Source organism: Mesocricetus auratus, unplaced genomic scaffold (assembly GCF_017639785.1).
Source record: "Mesocricetus auratus isolate SY011 unplaced genomic scaffold, BCM_Maur_2.0 Super-Scaffold_100004, whole genome shotgun sequence".
NCBI classification, from domain to species: domain Eukaryota; kingdom Metazoa; phylum Chordata; class Mammalia; order Rodentia; family Cricetidae; genus Mesocricetus; species Mesocricetus auratus.
The window spans coordinates 48,092,240-48,119,015 of NW_024429189.1; the positions used below are offsets into that span (position 1 = coordinate 48,092,240).

General features: G+C 39.6%; 1 protein-coding gene across 1 annotated transcript in view; it reads left to right on the top strand.

The window, feature by feature from the left end:
• Positions 1-2,417: 2,417 nt before the first annotated feature.
• Itga4 (integrin subunit alpha 4) overlaps positions 2,418-26,776 on the top strand; it is a 76,894-nt gene continuing 52,535 nt past the window's right edge. Inside the window, exons 1-8 of the mRNA XM_013122725.3 lie at positions 2,418-2,905; positions 3,241-3,362; positions 18,792-18,898; positions 18,992-19,121; positions 22,752-22,819; positions 24,044-24,173; positions 25,411-25,496; positions 26,684-26,746. Coding sequence (XP_012978179.1) covers positions 2,712-2,905; positions 3,241-3,362; positions 18,792-18,898; positions 18,992-19,121; positions 22,752-22,819; positions 24,044-24,173; positions 25,411-25,496; positions 26,684-26,746 — 900 coding nt within the window. The 5' untranslated portion in view covers positions 2,418-2,711. The remainder of the gene's footprint in view (positions 2,906-3,240; positions 3,363-18,791; positions 18,899-18,991; positions 19,122-22,751; positions 22,820-24,043; positions 24,174-25,410; positions 25,497-26,683; positions 26,747-26,776) is intronic.

Consider the following 26,776-nt stretch of genomic DNA (forward strand, 5'->3'; position numbering starts at 1 on the left):
GAGAGAGAGAGAGAGAGAGAGAGAGAGAGAGAGAGAGAGAGAGAGAGAGAGAGAGAGAGAGAGAGAGAGAGAGAGAGAGAGAGAGAGAGAGCGAGAATTGATTTTGGGCTTTGTATAGCATTGTCAAGCACCTTTATTTCTTTATTGCTTAGGGAATGGGCTCATATGTGACTATCCTCTGAGCCATCTTGGGGAGCTCAGATTGGCAAAATGTTTATCGCAGCTGGACTTGTTGACTGTTTAAACACAGCATGGAGGAGTAGGGTGGGTCATAGACCCTCACCTGCTCCCTACCACCTGGTATATGGATCTCTGCTTTAATTGCATTTGGCCTGGAATGGGGGTGGGTGTTGGATTATATGAGCCTGAGAAGACTGGGGATTGGGCTGCATTTATGCCTAGAAGGAATCCTTCATTTCTGCTAGGTTAAGGTTTTCCAGGTGTGGCCTCTGGGAGCAGAGAACCCATATACCAGTGAGTAACCCTCTCTTATGCTGTGCAAAAAACTTAATTGGTTCCTGTGGTAGTTTTATGTCAACTTGTCACAAGCTAGAGTCATCTGACAGGAAGGAATCTCAGTTAAGAAAATGCTTCCGTAAGATTGGGCTGTAAGCAAGCAAGCCTGTGGGACATTTATTGTTTTCAATTTCTGATTGATATGGGAGAGTCCAGCCCATGGTGGGTGCCACCCACCCCAGGCTGGTATTCTTGGATGCTACAGGGAAGCAGTCTGAGTGCACCATCAGGAGTCACCCAGTAACCATGGTCCCTGCATCAACTCCTGCCTCCTGGTTCCTGCCCAGTTTGAGTTCCTGTTTTGGTTTCCGTAATGGACTATGATTCAGAATTTGTAAGCTAAATAAATGCTTTCCTCCCCAGGTTGCTTTTGATCATGGTGTTTTGTCACAGCAATAGGCACCCTATCTGAGAAAGCTGTCCTGAGTAAACTTCAAAACCATGCCTGGATTTGTCTTTGGGACCTTAGAAGAAGGGGTAAACATTGTTTATATCTCCCACTGGGAGGGACTTTTAGCAAGAGCCTGTTTTCAAAGCTTAGGGAAGGAAGAAGGTTTGTCAGCATGTTTTGTAATACCTCTGGAAAAGTAGCAAATTGCAATCAGAATGGTAGAAGCGGGGTTCTGCCCGTTAGCCCGTTCTGCAGCTACCAACCCAGACCAGAGATTAACCACTCCTTCTGGACCTGTGGGTTTCAGGAGGTAACTGCTTTTTTTTTTTTTTTTTTTTGTCTCAGTTCTCCGCCTGGTTGACAGCCCCTCCCACAAGCCTAACTCAACTCTCCTTGTCTTCCAACCCTCTTCAAGTGTCCCTCAACATTCAAACTTTGTGGGACTTTTTTCTACCATCTTGCCCACCTTTTGCTGGATGCTCCATCGGTCTTGCAGGTTTGTGGCGGAGATCAGAGGACCGGGTGCTGTCTGCTGCATAAAATGATCTGACTCAGTGAACAGTGACAACTGCGGGTTGTGCTGTTTCTCGTTGGTTTATACTGGCAGACCGACTCTTCTTTTTTTTCATTTGACTTTTCATGAAGCAGTGGTAAGGAGGCCCGCACCTCCTGCTAACAGTCATCTGCACCTGCGCTTGCTTCGACATGAAACCGGGCACACATGGAGTGTGCTCAGCTGAAGCCCCATCACCTGGTTCAGGTGTGCTATGTCTTTGACCTCCAGTGGCTCTTTGGAGGCTGAATATGACCTTGTTTTATGCTTCCTGCGTCTACATTTCTGGTGACAGGTGTGTCCTGGCGCAACGGAATGGCTCTGTCTATGTGGGGTACAGGTTATGAAGAAGTAACAGGAGGAGGAGCTTGCTTAGTGAGGCAAGTCACAGAATTTCCTTAGCCAGCCTGCTGTTTGGGGGTCAGGCTATTGCCTGACTTGCTCATGCATACTCTACTTAAGAGGAAGTGTGGAGAGGAAGGAAGCCCGCACAAGAGGGAGCTTTGAAGAGACTAGCTATAATGCTGTTGTCACCAAAATGCTCCCTAAGCGCCTCCGGGTGTGTGTAAGGGGCAGGTTTTAGTTAGTTGCAAAATGTGTAATTTCTTTCTGTTACATGGCACTTAACTGGCAAAGGAAGTTCTGGAGGTTTCTCCACAGTCCTGGTCCCAAAATTTGGGGGATCATTATTGGTCACGGGGAATGGCCATGGAAGCCAGTCACTGCGTGAAATGCCCAGCCAACTTTTCAGAAAGGAAAGCCCTGCCCCGTTTGTGGTCCCCTCAGGGCCATTTTTGCTAAGCTCCCAACCCTACAGCTATCCTCATGGTTTGTGTGCTGCCTGAACCTGACCAGTATGTGAGTCCCAGCAACCTAGGTCCCCTAGCGCCCCCTACAGCTGCGGCGGAGTGGGGGCGGGGATAGGGTTGAGGAGAGGGAGACTAGGCTGTGAGGCACTGCACCACACCCAGGACCCCACCCAGATCACAGGAGCACCCAGCCCCCAGGCCACAGAAACCGGGCGTGGGCCAGGGCCTGAGGCATCCCTGGCCACCACGATTGCTCCTTGCTCCGCCTGTGGCCACCAATTCTCCTCCCCTGGCGTCCCTCTCTCCGCCCCTGTCACCCGCCAGTACCGGACACGCTGCTGCACTTCATCTCTTGGGGCGCTCTTCGCCTTGGCCAACTGTCGCATCCTGTGCAACTCTGGTCAGTGACCGTTTGGTGTTGAATGTTCCCCACCAAGAGTGCATGGCTGCGGAACCGAGGCACAGACCCGGGCCCCGAGGGATCGCCCTCTGGGAAGCGGTGATGCTGTTGTACTTGGGGGTGCCTGTGGGGTACTCCTACAACCTGGACGCAGAGAGCGCCCTGCTATACCAGGGCCCCTCCGGCACTCTGTTTGGCTACTCGGTGGTGCTGCACAGCCACGGGGAAAAGCGCTGGTGAGTGCGCCCTCCCCAAGAGGCAAGTGGCAGCGCCTCCGCCTCTGGGATTCCTTGTTGAATCAAACTTTCAGCTCTCCTGGGAGGTCAGAGAAAAGCCTGGCTTCAGCCAGTTGGCTCACTGGAGGGCCTTGGAGCTAACTTCTCTTAGGATGGTATCCCCCAGGACGCTCCTGGTACCTGGTTCTGGAGTTCTGAGTCTGGGATGATGGTGATGGGCAGAGGACATGGGCGCCACTTCCCTAGCTGCCCTCTACACAGCTGTGGCAACTCGAGGCAGGGTGGGTGGGCAGACGGGCTCACATCTGAACGAACTTACTTGGTTCTCGCTTTAGGCTCATCGCGGGGGCGCCCACTGCCAGCTGGCTCTCCAATACCTCAGTGGTCAATCCTGGGGCGATTTATAGATGCAGGATCGGAGAGAATCCAGGCCAGATGTGCGAACAGCTCCAGCTGGGTGAGTAGGGACCAGGAGACAATGAACTTTCTCTCCCCGTGAGCCCATTGTTGGGCGAGTCCTGGAAGGCTTCAGGATGCCAGTTGCCAGTTCAAAGTGCATGCCTTTCATTTTAACCTCATGGCAGCTCGTTTCTGTTGATATTTGCCTATCCCTTGCTTGTGGGAATACTGTTGATCCCAGTATCTGGGAGCGTTCTTTCAGGGAAAGTTTCTTAGGATGCCTTTTAGTCAGCAACCTCTTACCCTGTACCATGAGTGAAACCTGCTTCAAAGCCGGAGGAGCCAATTGTACTTGATCTCTGACTTGTCCGCTTTGATCTAGGAAAAGGGGCACATCAGGAATGAAAACTTCGATTGATCCTACATCCTGTCATTTAGCTCAAGGGCTTTTCCTTTCTCTTCCTTTAAAAAGGAAAGTGATACCTTTCTCCCATAGAATATATACCGTGAAAGAACGGGAGGGCAAAGACAGCATGTCGAGTATTAAAATCATTAATATAGGAGGTCTAATATAATCGTCAGCTTTCCTCCTCTCAGACTCTCCTGTTAAGCAGGCCTGTCTTCGGCCCTCATTTCTTATTTCTTTATTTAGGTTTACAGCAACTTGAGAAATGTGTGCTGATGGGGGAGGGGACAAGTTTCATGTTTCAAAGTCAAAAGCCAATTTGCTGCACACAGACACATGGGAAAAGAAAGGGGAACTAATATTAGTTTAGATCTATCTTGCTCCCAGTGTTGTTAAGTTCTGTTATGCATATTGTTCAATGTTTTCCCTTCAAAGTCTGCTTACCACAATAGGATTCCAACACAGAGAGCTGTGGGTTTCTCCTTCAAAATTACTTTTCGAGGTGAGGTTTAGCCTTAGACTTCACTTGTACATCTTTGAGTGAAGATAAAACTAACTGAAGGGTTTGGTCTGCTGTATAGAGATGCTATATCACCTATGATGATGAATTATAGGTGATAATTGGGACTTTTTGTACTCATGTATTAGTGTACTATTTGAGATTACCTTAGTTTATCTTTAACCTTTTATAACCATTCTTGTGTAGTTTGCTTTCTTGTTTTGTTCTGTTTCTCTGATTTTGTTTTGCACTTTTATCTCAGCACCCATAAAAATGCAGGAGTTATCTGGGCATTGGACTTGGCTGTAGCTGACGTAAAAGTACAAAGGGTATTGGGAATGGGAAGACACAAGGAGAGGAGGCAGATGAAGGAGAGAGGGAGAGAAACAACAAAAGAAATTTTATTCAGGAGGAAAAACTATTATGAAGCTCAATTCTTTGTAAAGGAGAGATGGACCTCAGAGCATCATTAGGCACCCCCTATTCCAAATTACAGACAGGGATGCATGCACGATTCACAGAGCTCTGTATTTTTGCGAAGTATTTTCATTGCCCGAACGAGCTGTGCAATGAATGAAGCCTTGATCTGACACAGGCTTCACAGGGTCTCCCGTCCTGGCATTCTTTCTAGATCCATGACATTACAACTACTGGTAGTTACATCCTGCCTGGAGGGCACTGGATCTATTTTTAGATGCTTGTATTTAACTGGAAAGATCATGTCAGCCTAATATATTATATAAGCTTTTAGGTGGTGGCAGCTGTCAATTAAAGGGGAATGCAAATACACGGCACTGCAGAGTACATAACTCACCAGAGACGTTCAGGCACAGTAGATACATAAGGAACATAACAAGTTTGGGGATGGATGAATAAAGGAAAGTGTAAGTTTGATAGTTATCAGCTTGATTGGTGAGTAAAAGCAAATGGTAATCCAAAGGGCAACAACAAAAATACTGCAATGACAGAGACATAATTAATATCAGCGAGTTAACACTTAGAATATTTTTGTAAGGGAATTAGATGAAGTTACTTCTCAGGGAGCACTCTGAACAATACATTCTTAGTTTCTACAGAGAAAAATTGTCTCTTTAATTAAGAACAAATTCAAGAGTAATTTAAAGCCGTAAGGTAAAATACTGATGCCAATGGCCAGAAAGAAAGCTAAAAGAAAATTGCCAATTGAGTTGCAAAAGCATATTAAGACTGTAAGGCTTGTAGACTATCCACCATTATTTAGGAACACATTTTGTGTGTGTATGTATGTGTGCATCAAAAGAGAGGAAGGAGAAAGCTACCTACCTACACACAAAACCTTCTGTATGACTGAGCTATTCATAATTTAAAAAATATTTTTATTTATATCTAACTACATTATATAGTTATATTATAAATAACTATGTTTATAATTATATAAATAATTGTAATCATCTCATCTAGAATATGAGTGATTATATTATATCTCTGTGAGTTCAAGTCCAAGTCAGCCTGGTGTACATAGGAGTTCCAGAGCAGCCAAAACTATATAATGAAACCCTGTCTCAAACACTGCTTCTACAAAATACTTAGCTCAATAACTGTTACACTTCAGATATTGAAAATACTTAAAATATATGTGACATATGCAATAAAATGTTATCAAAATAAGTAATTAGAATCAATTAATGAACTAAAAATAAAATGTTGATTGTATTAACAAAAATATAACAAATTGAAATGAAGCGAAATGAAAAAGTCATTGGCTCATCAAAAAAAGCTATAAGATAGAGCTTTTGTAGCTCTCTCAGTAAGTAACCTCTTGCTTCTGGAATAACCTTACTTTTTGTTATGATTCTAGAAGTATCCAGTCTTGTAAGGTGGTGTCTATCAGCTGTTCTGTTGTTGTTCAAAGTCTCTGTAGTGTCTTAGACAATGGCTGGCTCAGACAGACTTCTGTCCTTCTCTCCCACCCTGGAGTAGTCTGCAGTGGTTGTGCTGATGTTACTGCATGCCATGCTGTATTCACTATAGCCATAATCAGACTCAAGCAGGCATACTCATTTATCTAGCATGCTCAAGGGAGACGTTGGCAGTGCCCTTCTGCAGACCAAATTGGCCGCTGAGGTAACACTGACAGAGCTGCTTATATAGCACCCAGGGTGTTTTCTTCCTGTGTTCTCAGCCTCCTTCTGGCACCCTGCCTGTCTCAGAGGTGTCTGTTGTTTTTCACTCCCTCACTACTTCCTTCCATGAACAAAAAGTGGTCTCCCTTCAGGAGGACATAAGTCTACATCTACTTGTGAAGACACGGTGATCTCCACATGTCCATTCTCTTCTCTGTCAGCCACTCTGCATCCTTACTGGGGGGGGGGGTTGTTTGATGAATTTGGTCCCTGGTAGTTCCTGAGTCAGAGTGATCCTTTAATACATCCAAGCATGATCCATGCTTAAAACACACATAGTCAACAGAGAAGAACACAGTAACAATGCATAAATGATTGTTAGATTTACTTGGGTATCCCGCTGTGTGTGTGTGTGTGTGTGTGTGTGTGTGTGTGTGTGTGTGTGTGTGTGTGTGTAGAGAAAGAGGAGACTGAGGCTCTGAATGACTGACTTATCTGGTAATAGAATCTAAAGTTACGCAGTTATGCAGCTCATTAAAGTAGTCACTGGCCACATGCGGCTTTTGAGGACAGGAAATTTTATTAAGTAATTTACCTAGTAGACGTCGAGAAACAGTACAAAAGTAAGTTATGATTACCTCAAGAAAGAAATATCTTAAAGTAGTATTGATAGCTTAATGACTATCTTGAATTGATTTAACATTCTTTTTTACCTTGGTAGTAGGGCAGCCCTTCAGTTTAAAATATCATGTGAACACACATTACATTTCTATCAGACAACATCAGACCCCTGAGAACTTTCCTTGTGTGGGAGTGCTTCTGCGTCTGTGCCTGGATGGGCAGCCCGCCCCTTCCCCTGTAGATGCAGAGCTCTGACTGCTGGGCTGTTAAACTCCCTGTCTGGGTCTCTTTTTCTTTTGTTGGAAAGAGCATAGCAACTTGGTCACCATTACTAGTTTTGAATATATTTCTGGAAATAACATTGTCTTAGGAAATCTTCTGTTTTTATATTTCACACCCTGCTTGGGAACAGGTCAAGTTCAAGCATTACATAATTTCTACTCTACCTGATTGACAGGAGTTAGTATTACTAAAGTACAAACTTTTAACTGTTGCAACTTCATATATATTCTGGGCAATGTTTTCTTGTTATTTGCAACAAGCCTCAAATTATAGCTTATGAAGCTAAGATTAATGCAGATTGATCATTTTGAAAAATCATCCCCGGATACAGGCTATTCTGAACACAGAAAATCATGTTAATTGGATGCCATTAATAAGATGAGGCTAAAAGGTAGAAGCTGGGGATCACCAAATGGCCTAGTTGTTGAAGGTGTGTATTACTCTGGCAGTGGACCCAAGTTCAACTCCAGCATCCACATCAGACAGCATATAACCACTTGTAATGATGCCAGCTCCAAGGGCACCTGATGTATTTGGTCTCCAAGAGTACCTACACCCATGTGTACATACCCACAAACAGACATACACACACACACACACACTTTAAAAGATGAAAATTTTCCGATTCACCCATATTTGATCTCTCAAATGGTGAGATTTCTTTCTAAATGGAAAGATGCTTTCTTAAATCCACTTTAAAAAAATAAAAAAATATGCTTTTGTGCTCACTGGCTACTATTTATAAAGGCTAAGATGCTTTTCCTTGACAAGAGACCTCAGGTCAGGTATTACTAGTCCATTGTGCACATGGCTTGTGTATTCATTTAGTCATAAACTGAGGGATATCCATGGACCAAACATAAGTTCACGAAAGCAATGCATCCTTTGTACAACAGTTTTTCCCACCTGTATGTTTATTACTGTAGGAAACTGGGATGGGAAGAGCTAATGACAAGCAGAAGGTAGTGAGGAACTGAGACCCACGTGGGGACAGACTAAGTCTCGGGTAGAGGAAGAGATTTTAAAAATAATTTGCCATTGAGGGTGTGGCCACTGGTAGGTTTCCATGCTGCAGTGGATGGCTCCGCAGCCTTGTACATTTGGCAGCTAATTGGACTTAGTGGATTATTAGAGACAAGGAAAAGGGCAGTAGGGGAAGGAGCAGGAGGAGGTGGAGATAATGACATGAGCAGGAGGAGGTGTTGGGGGGAAAAGGAAGGTATACCTGCATATGTTTCATTGCTTACATGTATGAAATTCTCAAAGAAGAGAAAAGAAAAAATGTGCCAGACAGAACAAGCACTGGGCATGGAGGTCTTTGAAAGCACGGCACCTCTGAAGAACTGAAAACCACATAGAGTGATGAATGATGGATTACAAAGGGAATCGGATTATTTCTGAAACAGTTTGTGATTTTGTGATGTTTAAAACTGGGAAGTGATGTGTTGAAAGTGTGTGTTTGACAGTATTCTAATGCGGTGTAATGAGTACTTTGGAGTCAATGTATCAAGACTAAGAGTAATATGACAATTTTTCCTGTGGTAGAGGCTACTGATGGGAAGTCCCTAACTAGTACAGTGGCAGGTGTGAGGGAGAAAACCACAGTTCTACAGATGTTTAGAAGATGGATTCAGAAAGGTGAAATACTTGGTACTTTTTGAATGAGTAAAACACTATGGTAAAGAAGTTACCAAAGATGTCGCCAAACATTCTCATTTTGGAGTATTGGGTGGATAATGGTGAAGGGTACTCCAAAAGCATATAACAGCAGGTTTTCTGGGAAGGCAGCATATTTCATTGGTGTAAGGTTTACACGACACAATATTAGATATCTATGAGTTAGATTTCTATGTCTGAGGACCAGAGAGAAGAGTCAAGAGTGATTGTCATGGAAGGGACAGTCAATGCCATAGGGGTGAATGAGCTTAATCTGCAAACTCTAACATATGCACATCAGGAGACCAAGGGTAGACACTGAGATACCTACAACTAGGGAAGGTTCTAGAATAGTGCTATTCATCTTCAACATAAACTATCCATAGAACTTTAAGAATACCTGTTCTAGTGGCCATGTCTCAAATTACTTGTTTCTAGGAGTCTGTCAAAAATGGAAGCAGGAGTTTCCGGAGGTCCAAGAATGATTTCAATGTTCATCCATGGTTGAGAACCACTGTAGAAGAAAGGAGAGGCCTCAAGAAAGACAGAGCTAAGATAAGAGGCAGTGAGACAATCAGGTGCATCTGGCACTGTCGAAGTAAGAAGGTGGCAGCGTTTTGAGAAAGGGTTTGTGGCTGAGAGTGTTAAAAGGCCCTAGACATCACAAAAGATAAGAACTTAGGTAGCTTCACTGGATTAGAAAGAATAGAGTCACCAATACTTTGAGTTTTAAATGGTTTAAGTGGTGAAGATTGCAAAGTCTTGACACATGAAGAATGAGAGGAAAAGATAACTTCCTATAAGGTTCTTCCTTCAGTCCCTTAGCATGCTATATCCAAGAAATAAATTTGAATGAGATGTGATTGAAAGCCACAACAAATTCAGTCTAGATGGTGAAAGAGGCAGGTGAGTGAATCATTAGTGATGACAGACAAATGTGGGCGGCTCCAGCTGGGCAGTAGTGGCACATACCTTTAATCCCAGCACTCAGGAGGCAGTGAGTTCCAGGCCAGCCTGGTCTACAGAGAAAGTACTAGAACAGGCTCCAAAACTATGCAGAAAAAATCCTATCTTGAAAAACAGAGAGGCGGGGAGAAAAAAGAGAGACATCAGGTTCATTTGATAGACTCTCTAGAGTAGGTAGGGCTGAGAAGTAAACCAGTTTTCACTGGTTTTGATGACCACATAGGAGGAACTTGATATAAATAAAACGAATAGATACACTTTTCAAAGTTAGTAGTATTCTACAGGCTTTGTTGCCAATTTCAGCATCCCCTGAGTGGGGCTGCATCAGCCTATGTCCTGAAGGCTTGCTGGCTTCTCCCCAGGAAACATCATTATCAATGCTGAGAGGTTGGTAGTTTGGAAGTGACTGTCTTAAGCAGCAGAAATTTCCAAGAATAGCTCAGTATGGAGAAATAGAACATGGAAATGGGTTTGTAAGTGGCTGGACCAGGCTAAGTAATTCCATGTTTGTTTTGTTTTCATTAGTTTATAGCTATATTTTTTTAAAGTTGTGAGAATTTTTTTTCAATTTAGAAACACTGTAATTCATAAGTAATATATTCAGAAATAATAAGAACATTTTTCAAACCCCTTTTGTTTGGAAGGGTGTCTACTTCTACGATGCAAATCATATATGTTCTTGTCAAATTACACCTTGCCCTGAAAGGATCTCTCAGTCATTAAAGGCTTAAATCACACCTGATCTGAATACAATGTGGAACTTTTTAGTGTGACTTCACTCTGGGCTTAGGCTCTGATATCCTGTGACTATTTTCTCCTGGTAATTACATTTGATGACTTTTGTTGGCCAGTTTTGTTTTCTGTGGTGTTTTATTCTAGCCTTTTCAACTCCCTGCAGAGAAATGCCTCTTGATATTGGCAACTCCCCATCCTGGTGTGAGTCTTCACTGACAAGGAAAATATGACGTCTCCTCATTAACTTTTTTTAATCCTGCTATCTTACCATATATAGTTCCCCAACCCTCATTTATTTTACATGTGAACTGAAAAAAAAAAGCAACATAGCATTTCAACACAGACCACTCTACGCTTAAGTGCAAACAGGTTTTCCTGTTTAAAATTCTGTATTATCTTGCTTGAGTGGGTAAAAGTGCTTGCTAACAAGAGATGGGACAGGAGAATCTACTGGAGGCTCCTGGGCCAGCTGTCTTGGAGTACACAGCAAAGCAATTAAGGAAGATCCTTTCTCAGCAAGATGGAAGGCTAGGAATTACGGCTGGCATATGTTCTCTAAACGATACATAGGCAATACCCCCCCAAATAAATATTTAAAAAATTAAATTATTCAAAATTATATTTATTTAAGTTTTCCAAACAAAACTTTAAATCCAGAAAATTATGAAAGTAGGATTTCTAATGTCAGAAACAAATGTTATTTAATTAATTTTAGTATTAAATTATTTTGAAACAGAATTAATACAGAATTGGTTTGTTAATAATGCCAGCACTTGAAAAGCTAACACTGACATGCTGAGTTTGTGTTGATCTTTTTCCCTGTTCCCCCCACCCCCAACAGCAGTTAGTTGTGTGACCCTGAACAAGCCATCTCTCCTTGTTAAGGCTGCTCTGCATTTGATGCTGGTATTCACAATGATGTCTACTTTAAGAATGCTTTGAAAACATTAGTTAGCATGTGTTCACAGCTATTAAAATACACTTTGTGCACAGAAACAATACAGTGCACAATAGAGTGACTCTCCTACCTTGTTACTGTCACCAAACATACCCTTGGGGTACATTTTTCTCTTATAGTCATTGCAAGGAGTTATATGGGTTTCCTGGAGGATTCTAAGAAACTCGTGACTAAGAGACCAGTAAAGATGGCGAAGCTAGAATCAGGTCTCCAGCTAGACCAGTTCTGAGGCTTCAGAATGACTCAGGACCAAGTCACATTTACAGAATTTGAACCCATCGGGACAGTCACTGTGGTGGGAGACTTTCAGAGTAGACTTGAAGAAAATAGGATAGACTAGAACAGAGATGAGTTGGAGGACTGAAGTGTTCAATTTTGCCAGGTCTGCAGATTACACAGACTCCTTTTCATAGAAGGGCATGTAAAGCAAGCCCATTAGCCATTATCAGATTTTACTAGCCATCCTAAGGTCACATTTAAAGACCTCTTTTCAACTAAAGAAAAATATTTTGAGAATAGTATCTCATTTTGACATTTAATTTGAGATTTTAATTTTTCCTTGTCTCTAGATTTTAAGGAGGAAATTTCTTAGACATATGACACTTTTCATGTCCTGTGCCACCTTTAAAATTCTGGCATTACTTTTTCCATAACTCCAAATAATTTCTATTGCTATTGAGTTCCTTAACATCCCTGCTGTTTTTTAAAAGAATCATCACCATATTTAATTAGATGTGTGAGAAAATTGCATGTTTTAATCATAGATTGTATAACATAATGGACTTATTAGTTACTATGGGTTGATAAACAAATTAAATCAAAAGGTCATTTGGATTAGAGCTGGAGGTTGCTGCTCAAATCTTACAGCACTGTGAGCGCCCTCTGGTGTCTAAATTAAAATCAGCAGAAGGCAGGTTCCTGGTGTGTGTGGGGGGGCATTTGCTATTTATTGAACACCTACTAAGTGCTAGGCAACTGGGTATGCACAGACCTAAGTTTCTGTAATTCACATCTGTATGTATCAATAGGTTTTGTAAGCTGTTAATTTCATCTGTCACTTTAGTCCTAGATGATTTTTTTCTGATATTTGAATAGACTACAACTTCAAACTTAAAGACAAAAGTAACAAAGTAGATTATTTGTTATTTTTCTGAAAACTGAAACTGTGTCATGTGTCATAAGTTTTGAAAGGGTAGATGCACTTAACTCACTCTCTTGCTATTCAGGGAGTGGGACTGAGTGACCCCACCACATACCTGCTGGGGAGGTCACAGTAATGTGGGTAGAAAAAACAGACATACCATTACACAAAAAGTCCCAGCCTTCCCCACTGTAAAACACCTCACTCCATCCCTCAAAGGTCCTGGAGACTGACCTTTCCATCGGGTCCTTATTTCTTCAGTAGAGATGTCCCAATACTGAAAGTGACTGACATAAAGGGAAAGGGCAGGGCAGGGCAGGGCAGGGTCAACAAACTGTCTCTTCATGAACAACACAAAGTTGAGTTATGTAATAAGTTTCAGGCCAGCTAGAGTGAGGCCCTGTCTCAAAAAGAAAAAAATATTTACATTCTTTGCAGAATTGCTATCTCTCACATTCTCACATGAATAGATTTAAGATGTGAAATTTTAATTTAGCTAATTCATACATCTGAATATTTGCAGAATTCTATTGTCAATGTTTTAGAATCTTAGGAAGCAACATAAAGATCAAAGGTTTATTTTATTCTGTTACTGGCTTCATAAATTTGGGCAAGCTCTTGGCTCCTTTAAGATTCAGTGTTGGGGGCTGGAGAGATGCTTCAGATGGCAAAGTGTTTTCTGTGCAAGCATGAGGACCTGAGTTCAATTCCCAGCATCCAAGTAAAATCCAGGCACTGTAAGCAGCCTCTAAGCTCGGCATTGGGAGACAGGAGGATCCCTGGATCTCACTGGCCAGTGAGTCTATATGTATGGATGCACGCCAGGTTTTGTGAGTGATTCTACCTAAAACATAATACAATAGAGAGCAATGGAAGATTCCCGGCTAACCTCTGGCTACACATACGTATTCACCCATATGCACACATCTGTACACACAGGATTTTACACATTCACAGGACTCAGTTTTCTCATGAATAAAGGGATTAATAATGTGATCTACTGTCCTTACTGTGAGAATAAAACAGTGTTCACAATGAGTCTTCCCATAAAGTCACAGGCTATGTCTATTTTATGCGAGAGGATTATGCTGTGACCTGTATACAGATTAGTGTTTAACAAAATACTTAGGTAACATTGATGATGAAATCATCATCTAATGTTTGTATATTTTCTATGCCAGTTCTTATCCAAGCACATCACATGTCTCATTTCTACCCAGACTCCCTGCAGGGCCCCACAGGTCCCAAATGACTTACCACTTTAAGTTACTCTACTCCTAGTTACCCTTGGAAAGATCTTGAAACTCAAGTGCAGTTTCCTTCACACCCTCTGTTACTATGTCTTAAAAGTTAAGGAAATAGTACTGAAGAGGAGAAGAAGGGAACATAGAAACAAATAGACTTTCTTCCATCTCTGTTTGGTGAAAACATCGAAGTCCTTTGCCATATCTAGTAAGGGGTTATTATGTTCGTGTAATATATTTCAAAATCCTCCATCTACAAATATGTATCAAGTGCCTACTTGCTACATGGGCAGCATAGTCCTGTGCTATAAGAATGCTGCTGTCAAAACACAGCCAGACTCTACTCCTTGAGGTAGTGTAGAAGATCAAATTTCTCTCTAGTCCCCCATTGTCCCTGCTCAAGTTTTAGAGTGTTGATAGTAATACCAAGGAGGTGAATAGCAAAATGGAAGCAGGGGGAAGGGGTGGGAGTAAGGAGAGTAGCAAGTTAGCTTTGTATTTACAACCTTATTTTTGTTCATTAAAATTACAAGTTTTCATTTATATATATTTGTATATACTGGTAGAAATCAATAGTTGGAAATTAAAAACTAACAGTAGGCATATACTTACTATAAAATAGAAGTTATATATATTATGTAACATATAATATACTTTTCTTCCCCAATTTGAAAAAAATATGAGCTTAATTCTTAGACTAAGGGAGATGGCTTTAATATGGATTTTCTTCTTTTATTCATATAGGGGAAATGCATTCAACTGTGCTAAGAATTAGCCATTCTAGTGCAAAAGAGTGGAAAAACATCACATGCTAATTTCCTCTCACCGCCTTTGTATTCAACCATGTAAAGTACTTTTTCAATCATGGGGTTGATTTGGTTTGCTAAAAATTTAGCTTAGTAATGTATAAGCTGACATGAATACTGGATTATAAATCATTGCTGCATGACATTGGATAAAATAAAATATGGATTTTCTTATGATCTGTTCAGGGACATTTATGAAATTGGCTTTCTTGGGATAGTCTTTAGAAACATCACCTCTGCCCAAATGAATACCAAATTTCTTTATGAAGAAAATACAGTTAGTATTTAATTGTCTACTTTATTAAACAGCCAAAACCTACTAGGACAGATATTTCTGTTCAAATCCTTTAGATAGGAAGGTAGATTCAGAGCATGGAGGTTGAGGGAAGAAAGTCTCAGAGCAGTGACTCTCAGCCTTCCTAATGCTGCCACCCTTTAATTGAGTTCCTCATGCTGTGGTGACCCCAACCATAAAGTTATTTTCATTGCTACTTCATAACTGTAAACTTGATACTATTATGAATCATAATGTAAATATCTGATCTGATATGTCACCCTGTGAAAGGGTTTTAGACTCCCAAAGGATCACAGCCCAGAGGTTGAGAACTGCTGTCTTAGAGGCTTGAAAATAGTTTAAGATGTGGAGGTCTTGTCTTTCCTGCTGAGATTTTTCTGGCACTCCCCCAAAAGAATGGGAAAATGTTCCAGAAACTGAAGAAGTTCAGAGCTAGATGGTGACTTGCAGAGTACTCCTGGGACTGATTCCGCCTAAAAACCAGTGCTGAAAGTCCCTTTGTGTTGTGGTTGAAGTTGAGGGTTAGCTCTCTAGAAAGCAGTGTCACAAAGTGAAAAGAAGAAATATCACAACATGTATGTGGGTGGGTGGGTAGGTGTATATGTGTATATGAGTGTATGCATTTAAAATAATTCCTTATAATTTTATTTTCATTCCTTTATGGCATCAAGTCATATTTTTGACGTGTATTTTGACCTCAAGGCATGCAACACAATAGAAGATTTTTTCCATTTATAAACTTCCATTTTCAGCACATATTTCTGAATATTGTGTTGGGATGGAATGATAACCAACAAGATCTCAGCTTGGTCAAGATGAATAAAGTCATGGATAGATCTTGGAAGAAGAACAACTGCAAACAAATGTGTATAGCTAATTTTAGTCAAAATGAAGCCCTCCTTCATGCTAGTTAGTGGATAGCATAGTTTCTTCCCAATGATCACATCCTATGCCAGTGAGAGCCCTTGACTGCTAAGGTTGACAGTTTTTTCGATAGAGTAGATAAATTTTATATTTGCACTGTATATATACATATATTAATTACCATAAATTAGAGGTCTTATCTATATATTAGAAAGTATCTGTTGTTTAGAACCACAGAACACATGGGAAAGACTCTGTCTAGTGGTACTTAACCCCATCCCCCACATGCTCCACATGCCCACTCACTATGTGTTTATTCTGCTCAAAAGCAACTTAGTCTCACCACTAGAATCCTGGGAAAGTTTGACCACATTTAATGTCATGTAAACATCTCTTCTTGTGGCTTCTGGAGAGCTCTTTGTTCCACTTCTAAGAATTATTGCTTTTAACATAGAATTAAGAATAGGGGAAGAAAGGGCTGTGAGCCACACTGGAAGTAAAAGTAAAAGCTCTCAGAAGTCATCCTAAACAAGACAGGTCATATAGTAGTCCTTCTGGAGGGCTCAGAAAGCCCCAGAAATGGAAAGAAGGGGGTTGGATGATAAGAAAGGGGCACAGTGAGCAGGAAGGCGAGGCAGCAGCAGCAGTAACCGTCATCTGCAGGGCTAACACTACTGAGCAGGAAGCAGCTTGGATGGAACAGATAACAGCTTAACTTGGCAAAGGTGTCTCCAGTGTTCATTTAGAAACATAGGAAACAGAACTCGGCTAAGAAACACATAATTGCATGCACTATGCTATTCTTGCACATATGAACTTCTGGGCCATTTTTCAGCTAGCAATTTGCATGCTATCATTTTTGTGGTTCCAAAGCACTGTTTTTGTTGTTTTCAAGTTGGGTACTATCTCTAGAAGAGAACATTTGTTTGAAAATATCAACCATAATCTTGAGGAAAGCACCCATTTTTTTTATTTACATGCAAACAGTGAAGGCGCCTTTTACAGCCCATGTGTTCCTGTCTTTAACAATGACAACTGAACTAGAGGTGAATTAACTGGGTGTTAACTATAATTTTAGAAATAGCATGATATTTTCAGAGGTGATATGTCCTTGATTCTTATGGTAACAGCACTTCAACTGCAGGCAAGCTGGATCTACCTTTGATGATCCGTTTTTGGCATTCATTTTTTAAATGCTGGTAATATTAGAGACAAGTCAAAGTGAAAACTGCATCACAATGATGAAAATTAAATTTTCTTTTGGCCTCCTTCCCTATTTCTCCTGTATTAGTTTGGTATCATGTTGCTCTAGTAGCTCCTTGAGTCAGAATGTTTACCCTTTTGATTGACACACAACACAAACACCTTTAATTCCTTGATTTTCTTCTCCTTCTTCCTTCTCCCCTCTACTACTTCCACCAGAGCTTTCTTTCATAGTTTTCACACAGAGATCTCCATGTCCATCTGGTGATTCTCTATTAGAGTTTGGGCTATACTAGGCAGCTCTCCTGCTGCTTAGCAGTGTTCTTTCTCTGGGTCTATTTGTCTTCACTTCTCAATCTATCTCTCATGGAATACTACTTTATTAGTAGTGGAAAGCATCATTGTTTTCCAGGAAACCAAGCCAGCAATGCATTATCCATGTTCTATCTTACCCAGGCTCCTCACCTGACCTGAAGCAACCCTTCCAGTAGACAGGCCTGGCAGGGCCCATGAAATAGGACTCTACAAGAGAGTTTGGAAAACTTCCTTCAGCTCAGTTGTGTTGAAGGATTAGCTATTTCTGTGATAGTCCCAAATATCCTCCTATATTTCTTATTCAAAATATTTATGACTCAGGAAATCCAATATAAATGAGTTCATTTGAAATATATCTTTATTGATCTTAGCCTTGTGAGGTTCCCATAGAAACTGTACATAGGGTAATCAGGTACCTAACAATACAAAGACCAGTGTGGGAAATTTTTCCATAACCATTTAAAAACTTGGTGACCAGTGTTCAAAGTAAAGAAAGCCAGCTTCCTGCATACTCAGCTCATCTAATTGCTGCTAATGCATTTATCTGCTGTTGGAACTGAGCACAGAATATTCACGTGTTGACTAAAGAGGATAAGAGGTAAAGATAGCAAAAAGGACCTATAACAGTCATCTTATTCTTCCTCCAATCAATGATTTGAAATCACTTTCACAAAGAGTTTTACTGGGACTCCTGCTCAACAGCAAAGTGTAACAGGACTGTGTCCCACCTGAGTATTTTCTTTATGTTGAGCTTTTTGCAATTTACACATTTTCCAAAGTGTGCCTATTGATGTTTTCTATTTACCACTGACACCATCTTGTTTTCAAAGACCTTTTATCTTTGTTGAAAACACCAGCCATCCCACTAAGTCTAAAACACAGGGCATTTTGTTTCTAATGCTATGAGTTATGAATGTGCTAATTATATGTTCCACTTTTTACACACTCAGTCATCATCGTCCAGCTCCAGTAAGCTGTATATTATTGCTGAGGACATTTTTTAAAGTGCTTTGGTGGTGTTGCTTGTACTGATAAATGGGTGAGGCAAAAGCAAAAATTCTTTCCTTAAGATCAGCCTCTGACTTTGGATCAAATGGACCTTCCTCATCTTGCTTATGTTAGTTAGCTACCTCCTGTGTCACTGAGGCCACATCTTCATGCCATCTTCATCTCTCAGAGGTCATTCAACAAAGAACACTCAGCATGTATGAAGAACAACTATGTTGCCAAAGAGTAACTCACTTTTCCACTAAGTTGTACCCTGAATATAAGATGAGGCAAAACTGGCTGAAGAGAAACCCTGGAAATAAGGGCCTGGCTTATACTACTCTGTTCTTTTAGAATAACATTGTTTTCAACAAAACTGATGATAAGCATATTCTCAAATGCTGCAGGTAGCCCCAGTGGAGAGCCCTGTGGAAAGACATGCTTGGAAGAGAGAGATAACCAGTGGTTGGGGGTGACACTCTCCAGACAGCCTGGTGAAAATGGATCTATTGTGGTAGGTATTGAAGTGGGTCCCCTGGTCAAGATCCTGGAGTTAGACATTCTAGGTGTGCCTTTCACATATTTGTTTTACTTCTGTTTTACCCAGACTTGTGGGCATAGGTGGAAAAATATATTTTATATGAGGAATGAAAATAAGCTACCCGCTGGTGTTTGCTACGGGATGCCTTCTGATTTGCGAACAGAATTGAGTAAAAGGATGACGCCCTGTTACCAAGGTAAGTGATATGATGCATCTAGATGGAGACAATCTGCTAATGCCCAAAATGGGAGGAGAAAGACCACTTGGCCAAATTAGTTAACACAAGAAATTAAATCAAGCTGTTTTATTTGTGTACATGGGCTGCCTCCCCCTAAGGTGGGGTTGAGAGTTCAGTATTAGATGTGAGGAAGACAAGGCTTTTATAGCTCATGGATAGGGAGCTATAAATGAGAGATTTAGCAAGCAAAATAGGTGGGTTACAGGAGAAGAACAAACTAGTTAGTCTTAATGACCTCCTAAAACAAAGACATGATGGCAAGGTGGTCATAAGAACAGGTAGTCATAAAAGGTAGCCTATAACAGCCCTTTTGAAACAAAGGTAGGGTTGCAAGACGTTTCTAAACTTTTTGAAACACAGACACAATTGCCATTTCCTGGAACAGGCAGTACAGAACCATTTGTAGTTGAGGTTACAGGTGGGCATAGCTCAATCCTCGAGAAACAGACGTTTAAACATAAACAGCAATGAGCCTTGTTCATCTTTGTTATAAGATGGAGTTGAGGCTGAAATGGAGGCAGACTGATTCTTCAAAGCAAATGGAGGCTTTCAGTTAGTGTCTCTTTGCATTTTCATCTTTGCCTGATCACAGAAGAAGACCTTTGATATGGCCGTTGTTTAACATAAAGCAGTTTTCCTTTGTTTACCCAGGAGAGTCAAAATACCCCATACAAACATTCTGCATTTTTGAAAAACAATCCTTCAGGTTCATTTGAATAACTGGGGAAGCTAGTTGATAAGTATCCACTTTTACACTAAATTTATTTTCAAATCACTATGAGCATGTCTACTGCCCAGGAAACACAGGATTCCTAAAATCATGAAATCACACAGAAAATTCTTATTAGAAAGAAAATGACTGCATTTCCTGTTTTTTTAGTGGCTTCTAAGGAGTCTTTAAAAGAACGCTATGAATTAGTATAAGTAAAGCATTCCACTTCCATTTTACCCAGCTCATATGTATTCCTTGAAGATATAAAGGATTAGTTTAAAAAACAGTAGGTTGTGACACCTTTGGGGCTCAAATAACCTCTTTCAAAGGGGTCACCTAAGACCATTTGCATGTCAGGTATTTCCATTACGATTCATAACAGTTAAATAGCCAAAATTACAGTTATGAAGTAGCAATGAAAATAATGTTATGGGTGGTGGTCGTCATAATATGAGGAATTATATTAAGGGTCACAGCATTAGGGAGGTTGAGAATCACTGATCTAAAGTTTGAAAACTCTCAATAGAAATATGATGCTGTTGATATTTTATGTACAGAACTATGATATAAACACAGAGTTAGGGACAAATGTCAGTAGCATTTAAGACTACATCTTCAACAGTCAATAACTCTAATTAAAACTTTCTTTAGCACACCAAAATATATGTTTGAAAGCCAATTCTTTCTCATGACAAAAAAAAATACTCTTACCATCATCCTTATCATCCAACGATAATTTTAAATAACTGTAAAAACTCTGAACACATTAAAACTTACTGCTTCTGATAATTTTAGGATCTTTCATGTCTGGATTCTGATGTCATGGAGAAGTCCGTGTAATAAATGTTTATATTTTACCTTTAAATGCAAGAAGGTAAATGATGAATATTAGGTTCTCAATTGAAATCAAATTTTGTCAGGGTTTCTATATATTTATGATCTCCCTTTCCAGGCAGGAGTTATTTTTGTAATTTTAACATAGCACATCAAAATTTGTAAAACAAAAGCACAAGGGAAATTCTAGAGGAGTGAGGAGTCGTGGCAGGGAATGCTTATACATCAGTATCGTAATTTATCAAAAGGAAGAAGAGGTTCTGATTTTTCTTTTCATGGAGGTTTATGAATGAAAGTGTCAGGAGAAGGATGGCTGTGTCCCCCTAGTGAGTCCCAAAGCATCAATTCACAGGGCTTTGCAGTAAGAGACCTAACAAACCCACATGGATCTTTAGTCTTTCATGAGGCAAAACCGGAAATAAGGGATAATCTCCTCAATGAACTAATGGGAGAAAATTGAATATCCACCTGCAAAAGAGTGAAACTGGACTCTTATCTTACATTATACACATAAGTGAGCTCAAAATGGAAGGACACTTAAGTATGAAGCCTCTTGTGGTAATGGAGCCCCTGGAGAGTGACAGAGAGAGCAAGCTCCTTGATGTTGTTCTCATCACTGGTTTCATGGGGGTCACAACAAAAGCTCAAGCAACAAAAGGAAAGAGACAAGTGGCACTATAGCAGGCAGAAAAGCTTCTCCACAGCCAAGGAGGCCATCAGCAAAGTAGAGAGATAAAGATAAGCTGGGGAGTAGATAGGGCATTTGCAAAGAGCCTCAGATGTGGAGTTCATTCTTAAAATATATATATAGATGTCACCAAAGAGATACCACAAGACCAATAACCAGGTTAAAAGTCAGTATAACCAAGATCTTTTCTTTTGAATGAGAGCAGAAAAATGGCTGGTCGGTATATGAAGGGAATGTAAATTTACATCAGGGAATGTAAATTAACTCAGGCAAGATCGCTTCTTATCTGTTAGAACAGCTATTTACCAAAAAGATGAAAAGTTGAGTGTTAGCAAAGTCAGCAGGAGTGCAAATTAGTGCAACATTATGAAAGACTATGGAAGTTTCTTAAGAAATGAAAGTAGAAGGCCCACATAACTCAGCAGTTACTTAAGGATTTTGAGAGTAAAGGAGTCATGGTATAGGTATGTGTAAATGCATACAATAGAATGCCACCCAGCCTTAGTAAGCCCTGTCATTTGGGACACCATAGATGGATATGGAGAATGTTATAAGCCAACCACAGAAAACAGTACATAATAACACTTATATGGGAAATATAAACACATGAAGTACTGACTAACAGAATGGCTAAGTGATTGGGGATGTGGAAGGTGGAGAGGGATGAGGAGTGTGGATTCCAACACATTGAGTTCCAGTTTCATAGACAAATGAGTCTAACAATGCAATGTATGGCATTAGGGCTATATTTAATGGTACAGCTTGCCGTGGGAACTTGCCAAGAGGGCAGATTGCCATTGTTTTTTTCTTTTTTTCCATATACAGAGAAAAAGTCACCATGAAGAGAGAGGCTGAGTTGCTTGAGTGTAGTCTTCCTACCTTGTGTGTATTCACAGGACGTACTGTTGTGTACCTCCAGTATATATAACTCAGGGAGCTGTGAACCCAAAGCCAGAAATGTTACTTAGGTTCTCACTAAGTTTTTTAAAAAAGAATTTTAGTACATGCTGCAAACTATTCCTATGATGAGAAAGTTGAGGGAGAAATACCTCTAATTGTGATTCATGATGATAATTTGAAGATTATTACAAGCAAGAGAGCTGAATTAAATTATTACCATTTTCAAAACTGACATACAAAGCACAGATTTTAGGAGTCATGTTTATGAAGACCTCTGAGAAAAGTAAATTATAGAGGATGATATCATTGCCATGAGAATTAACCCCGAAAAATTAGAAGACTAAATCAGAACGATTTTGGGTTCAAGGTCAGCCTGGGCTACACAGTCAAACTCTGTCTCAAAAAAGTATGTATTTGTAATTTATCTAAATAAATATTTTATATTTTATCATAGATTTTGTGAGAAAATTTGGAGAACATTTTGCATCGTGTCAAGCTGGAATATCTAGTTTTTATACACAGGTAACAGCCCAATATTAGCTCCAGGTACTGTGCATGAATAGAATCTTAATTCCAGCGGTTCTCTAGATTTGGGAGTCAAAACTGAGTAACATTTGAGTAATTTCTTTTTGGTTGTATACCATTACCACCCTATCTATCCCATTTAATGCTCCACATCTAATTTTAGAAGGTACATTTCTAAGTGACTAATATCACACATGATCAACTGAAATCCACACTAAAGATCATCACCTCCATTAAGAATTTAATGGGCACCTGAAATAGCTAATTATTTATTTTGTTAACTTAGGAACTGAACATATATACCCAAGTATATTGTTTTTAATCACTAATTGAGGAAATACATGAGTCTGTTTTTCATTAGAGTTATGCTAGTAGTGAAGGTTAACAACTTAAAACTACCCTTGAAAATCAGATATAATCCCAAATACTACCTAAAACTCTAGATTGTATATGTGAGGTCTCAATTATATACAGCCCTCAGGTTAAACAATAAAAAATAATAAATGTTTTAGGTTCTCTCAAAAACCCGTTATGATTTCATGAATGTTTTCTAACTCTGTGGAGATAAGACTACTCTTTGGGTTAACTGCTCCTATACATGTTAACATATTTTACAAATGCTTATAACAACTCTTTCTTCGTTCTATAGAAGTAACTATATTTAAAGTTCAGAATTACTTAGAAAATAGACTATATTTTAATTAGGGTTGACTGCTATAACTTGTTACATAATAGAGATAAGGGCCTACTCTCTCTCCACCTCCTTCCTAGTTATGATAAAATACGCTCTAAATTTCACTAGCGTTTTTATTATCTGCCTGAAATTGTTAGGGACACTATTCAGTGATTTTTGCAAATTGAAATAAATTAAGCCCCCATTTACTCTCTGGTAGCACATGATTATCCTGGTAATGAACCCTAATGAATTACATACAGACAATTGTCTTTGCTGACCCACGTTGCTCTTGTCTCAAAGCTTGCTCTATTGTCTAATGGTCCTATCTTTGGAAGTTGAAACACACTAATAAGTGTGGATAGAACTCTAGCATTTCTTCTCTAAAATTCTGCTTTTTAACAGAATTTAAATTAATAAAATGTTCCCATTTAGGAGCTTCAATATATAATGTACTTCCTTATAAGTTGCCTAGAATGTTGTGTATTTTCAAGAGGTTTGGGTTGCTGAGATTTAACTTTCAAATGATGATGAGTTTTCTTTTACAGGACTTAATTGTGATGGGGGCCCCAGGATCATCTTACTGGACTGGTTCCATCTTTGTCTACAACATAACTACAAACAAGTACAAAGCATTTGTAGACAGACAAAATCGAGTAAAATTTGGAAGTTACTTAGGTACTGTAAAAATTTTACAGATGCAAACTATCTGTGCCTCAGAAATTATATGCGCTGTTCTAAATATCCCATTGCCCAGTAACAATTGTACATATCAGAAACTGTCTCAATTAAGCATAAAGCCAGTTATGTTTTCATTAACTCCATATCTTGTGCTGACATAGGTAACAGCAGGCATCACCACTATGTTTTTATATAAGAGCTATTGAATGCTTACTTTAGAAGTTCCCCTCCCATCCTCCACTTCTTTCTAATATGGAGTCCCACTATGTTGTCTTGGTTGGCCTGGAACTCCCAGAGATATTCCTGCCTTAACCTCCTAATGCTGGAGTTAAGGATGTGTGTCACCACTCCTGGGGCCTTAAGAAGTTTTTAAACTAACTCTGTATTAGTTCATCTATTTCAACACACATCTGTGAATACATAGGCATAAATTCTTAAACTATGGAAACCAGTGGATCTTAAAATAACATTCTAGATAAAGGAGAGCATTTTGAGGTATATTCTAAAACTTTTTTCTGTCACCTTTTCATTATAGAAATTTATTTTAGTTTGTAGAGATTATCTTGGATTGTTTCTCAGAGTTTATTCATTTTTATTGTCCTTTTCTTTCTTCTCCTCATTGTTGTTATTTCACAAGTCAAGAGTATCATACTTTATCACCAATATTTCTACCAAATACACATTTCATGGCATTTTCCCCTTTACAATAAAATGCATGTGTTCTGTAATGTGCTTTAAATGTGAACAGTATGTGCTCAGAAATGCACTAATAAAGCAAATGGTATTTTTATTATCATTACAACAGAATCCATGTGACATTTCCTCATCTGTTATTAAAGAATTTCCTGAAGTATTTTTATGTAAAGTCCATACAATAGAAAAATGAAATCTGTAACAATTGTCATTTGCCGGCTTCAGCGTTCTGTGCACTGTCAGATGTTACAGTTGAATACTGGAATCCTATTGTTCATCATATTACACAGGGAATAACAGACTAAGTGTCAAGGTCATACTTTCAATGTTGAGAGCTTGGAAATGCAAAGCTATACCACTTTTAATAATATATATGTTAAAATTGCTTTAAATGACCATTTTAAGTTAATAAACAGTTTTTTTGAGGCTCTACCTAAAGAATCATTTTGAATTCAGTATTGTTTACCTCTATGCAAAGAATAAGAAAAACACATGCCTGTTGTGAATGAAGAGTCTCATGTATTTCTCTCCTTTTATGAAGGCTACTCAGTTGGAGCTGGTCATTTCCGAAGTCCACATACAACTGAAGTCGTGGGAGGAGCCCCTCAACATGAACAGATAGGAAAAGTAAGACTCAATGTTTTCTTTTCCTCTTGTATGTCTTAAGAAAGTCTTGACTCCATTATGTGAGCAAGTCAGGCAATAAAGGGAAACTAAACATTTTAAGATTAAAATGATTAACAATGTATTTCATTGGTTGAAATATATGTAAAATATATTTAGAGATTTCAAAGAAATTGAGTTGGAAAACTTTGTTGGGAATCTTATAACTGAAATGGGGTTTTGCTATAAGTAAATTGCTTATAAAGAATAATTATCTGTAGATGTCCAGAGAATGCCTGTTCTGGGTATTATTTAGTAAAAGGGAGTGGAGACAGGGAGCGCTGCATGGTAAGACTGAAAATAATAGAATAGAATAATTTTAGTTCTATATTTTTCTGTATTGACATGTGAACAATGGGAATCCATTTTTGTAAACCTTTTTCTGTGGCTTCTCTGTGGGACCCCAAAGTTAGTTCCTCAGAGAACAGTGCTGCAACTCAGGTTTCATAATATGAATCTTTGACAATCACTCTAAAAATTTGTAGCAGTAATAATTTTATTAAACATTTAATATTTTTATATTTGTTCAATTATGTGTTATACAAATTGATGCTTCAATTAAACAAATTAGTGTTTTTAATTTTGGTAAGAAAACAAATGTTTTGAATTCTTTTTTTTTCAATTTATTTATTTATTTATTTTTCAGTTTAAATTTAGATTAGAAACAAGGTTGCTTCACAAGTCAGTTCCAGGTCCCTCTCCCTTTCCCTCCCTCCTCCCGTGCCCTCCCCCCAGCCCCCTCCATTATCCCCTCATTTCCCCAGGGAGGGTGAGGCCCTCCGTGGGGGTGTCCATAGTCTGTCATTTCATCCAGGGCAGGGCCTAGACCCTCCCCCAAGAGTTCAGGGTGAGAGTGCATCTCACATTGTTGAATGGGAGTCCAAAGTCCGTGAGTATACTGGGGATGGCCAGGCGGTTGTGGCGCATGCCTTTAATCCCAGCATTCGGAAGGCAGAGGGAGGCGGATCTCTGTGAGTTCGAGGCCAGGCTGGACCGACAGCCTCCAAAACAATACAGAGAAACCCTGTAACCCTGTCTCGTAAATACCAAAAAAACAAAACAAAAAAACAAATCATGGGCTGGCGAGATGGCTCAGCCGTTAAAGGCTAGGCTCACAACCAAAATGTTTTGAATTCTTTCTCCAATTACAGGCATATATATTCAGCATCGACGAAAGGGAACTGAGCATCGTACATGAAATGAAAGGTAAAAAGGTAAATATGTCCCTGCCTTTAGGGTCGCTG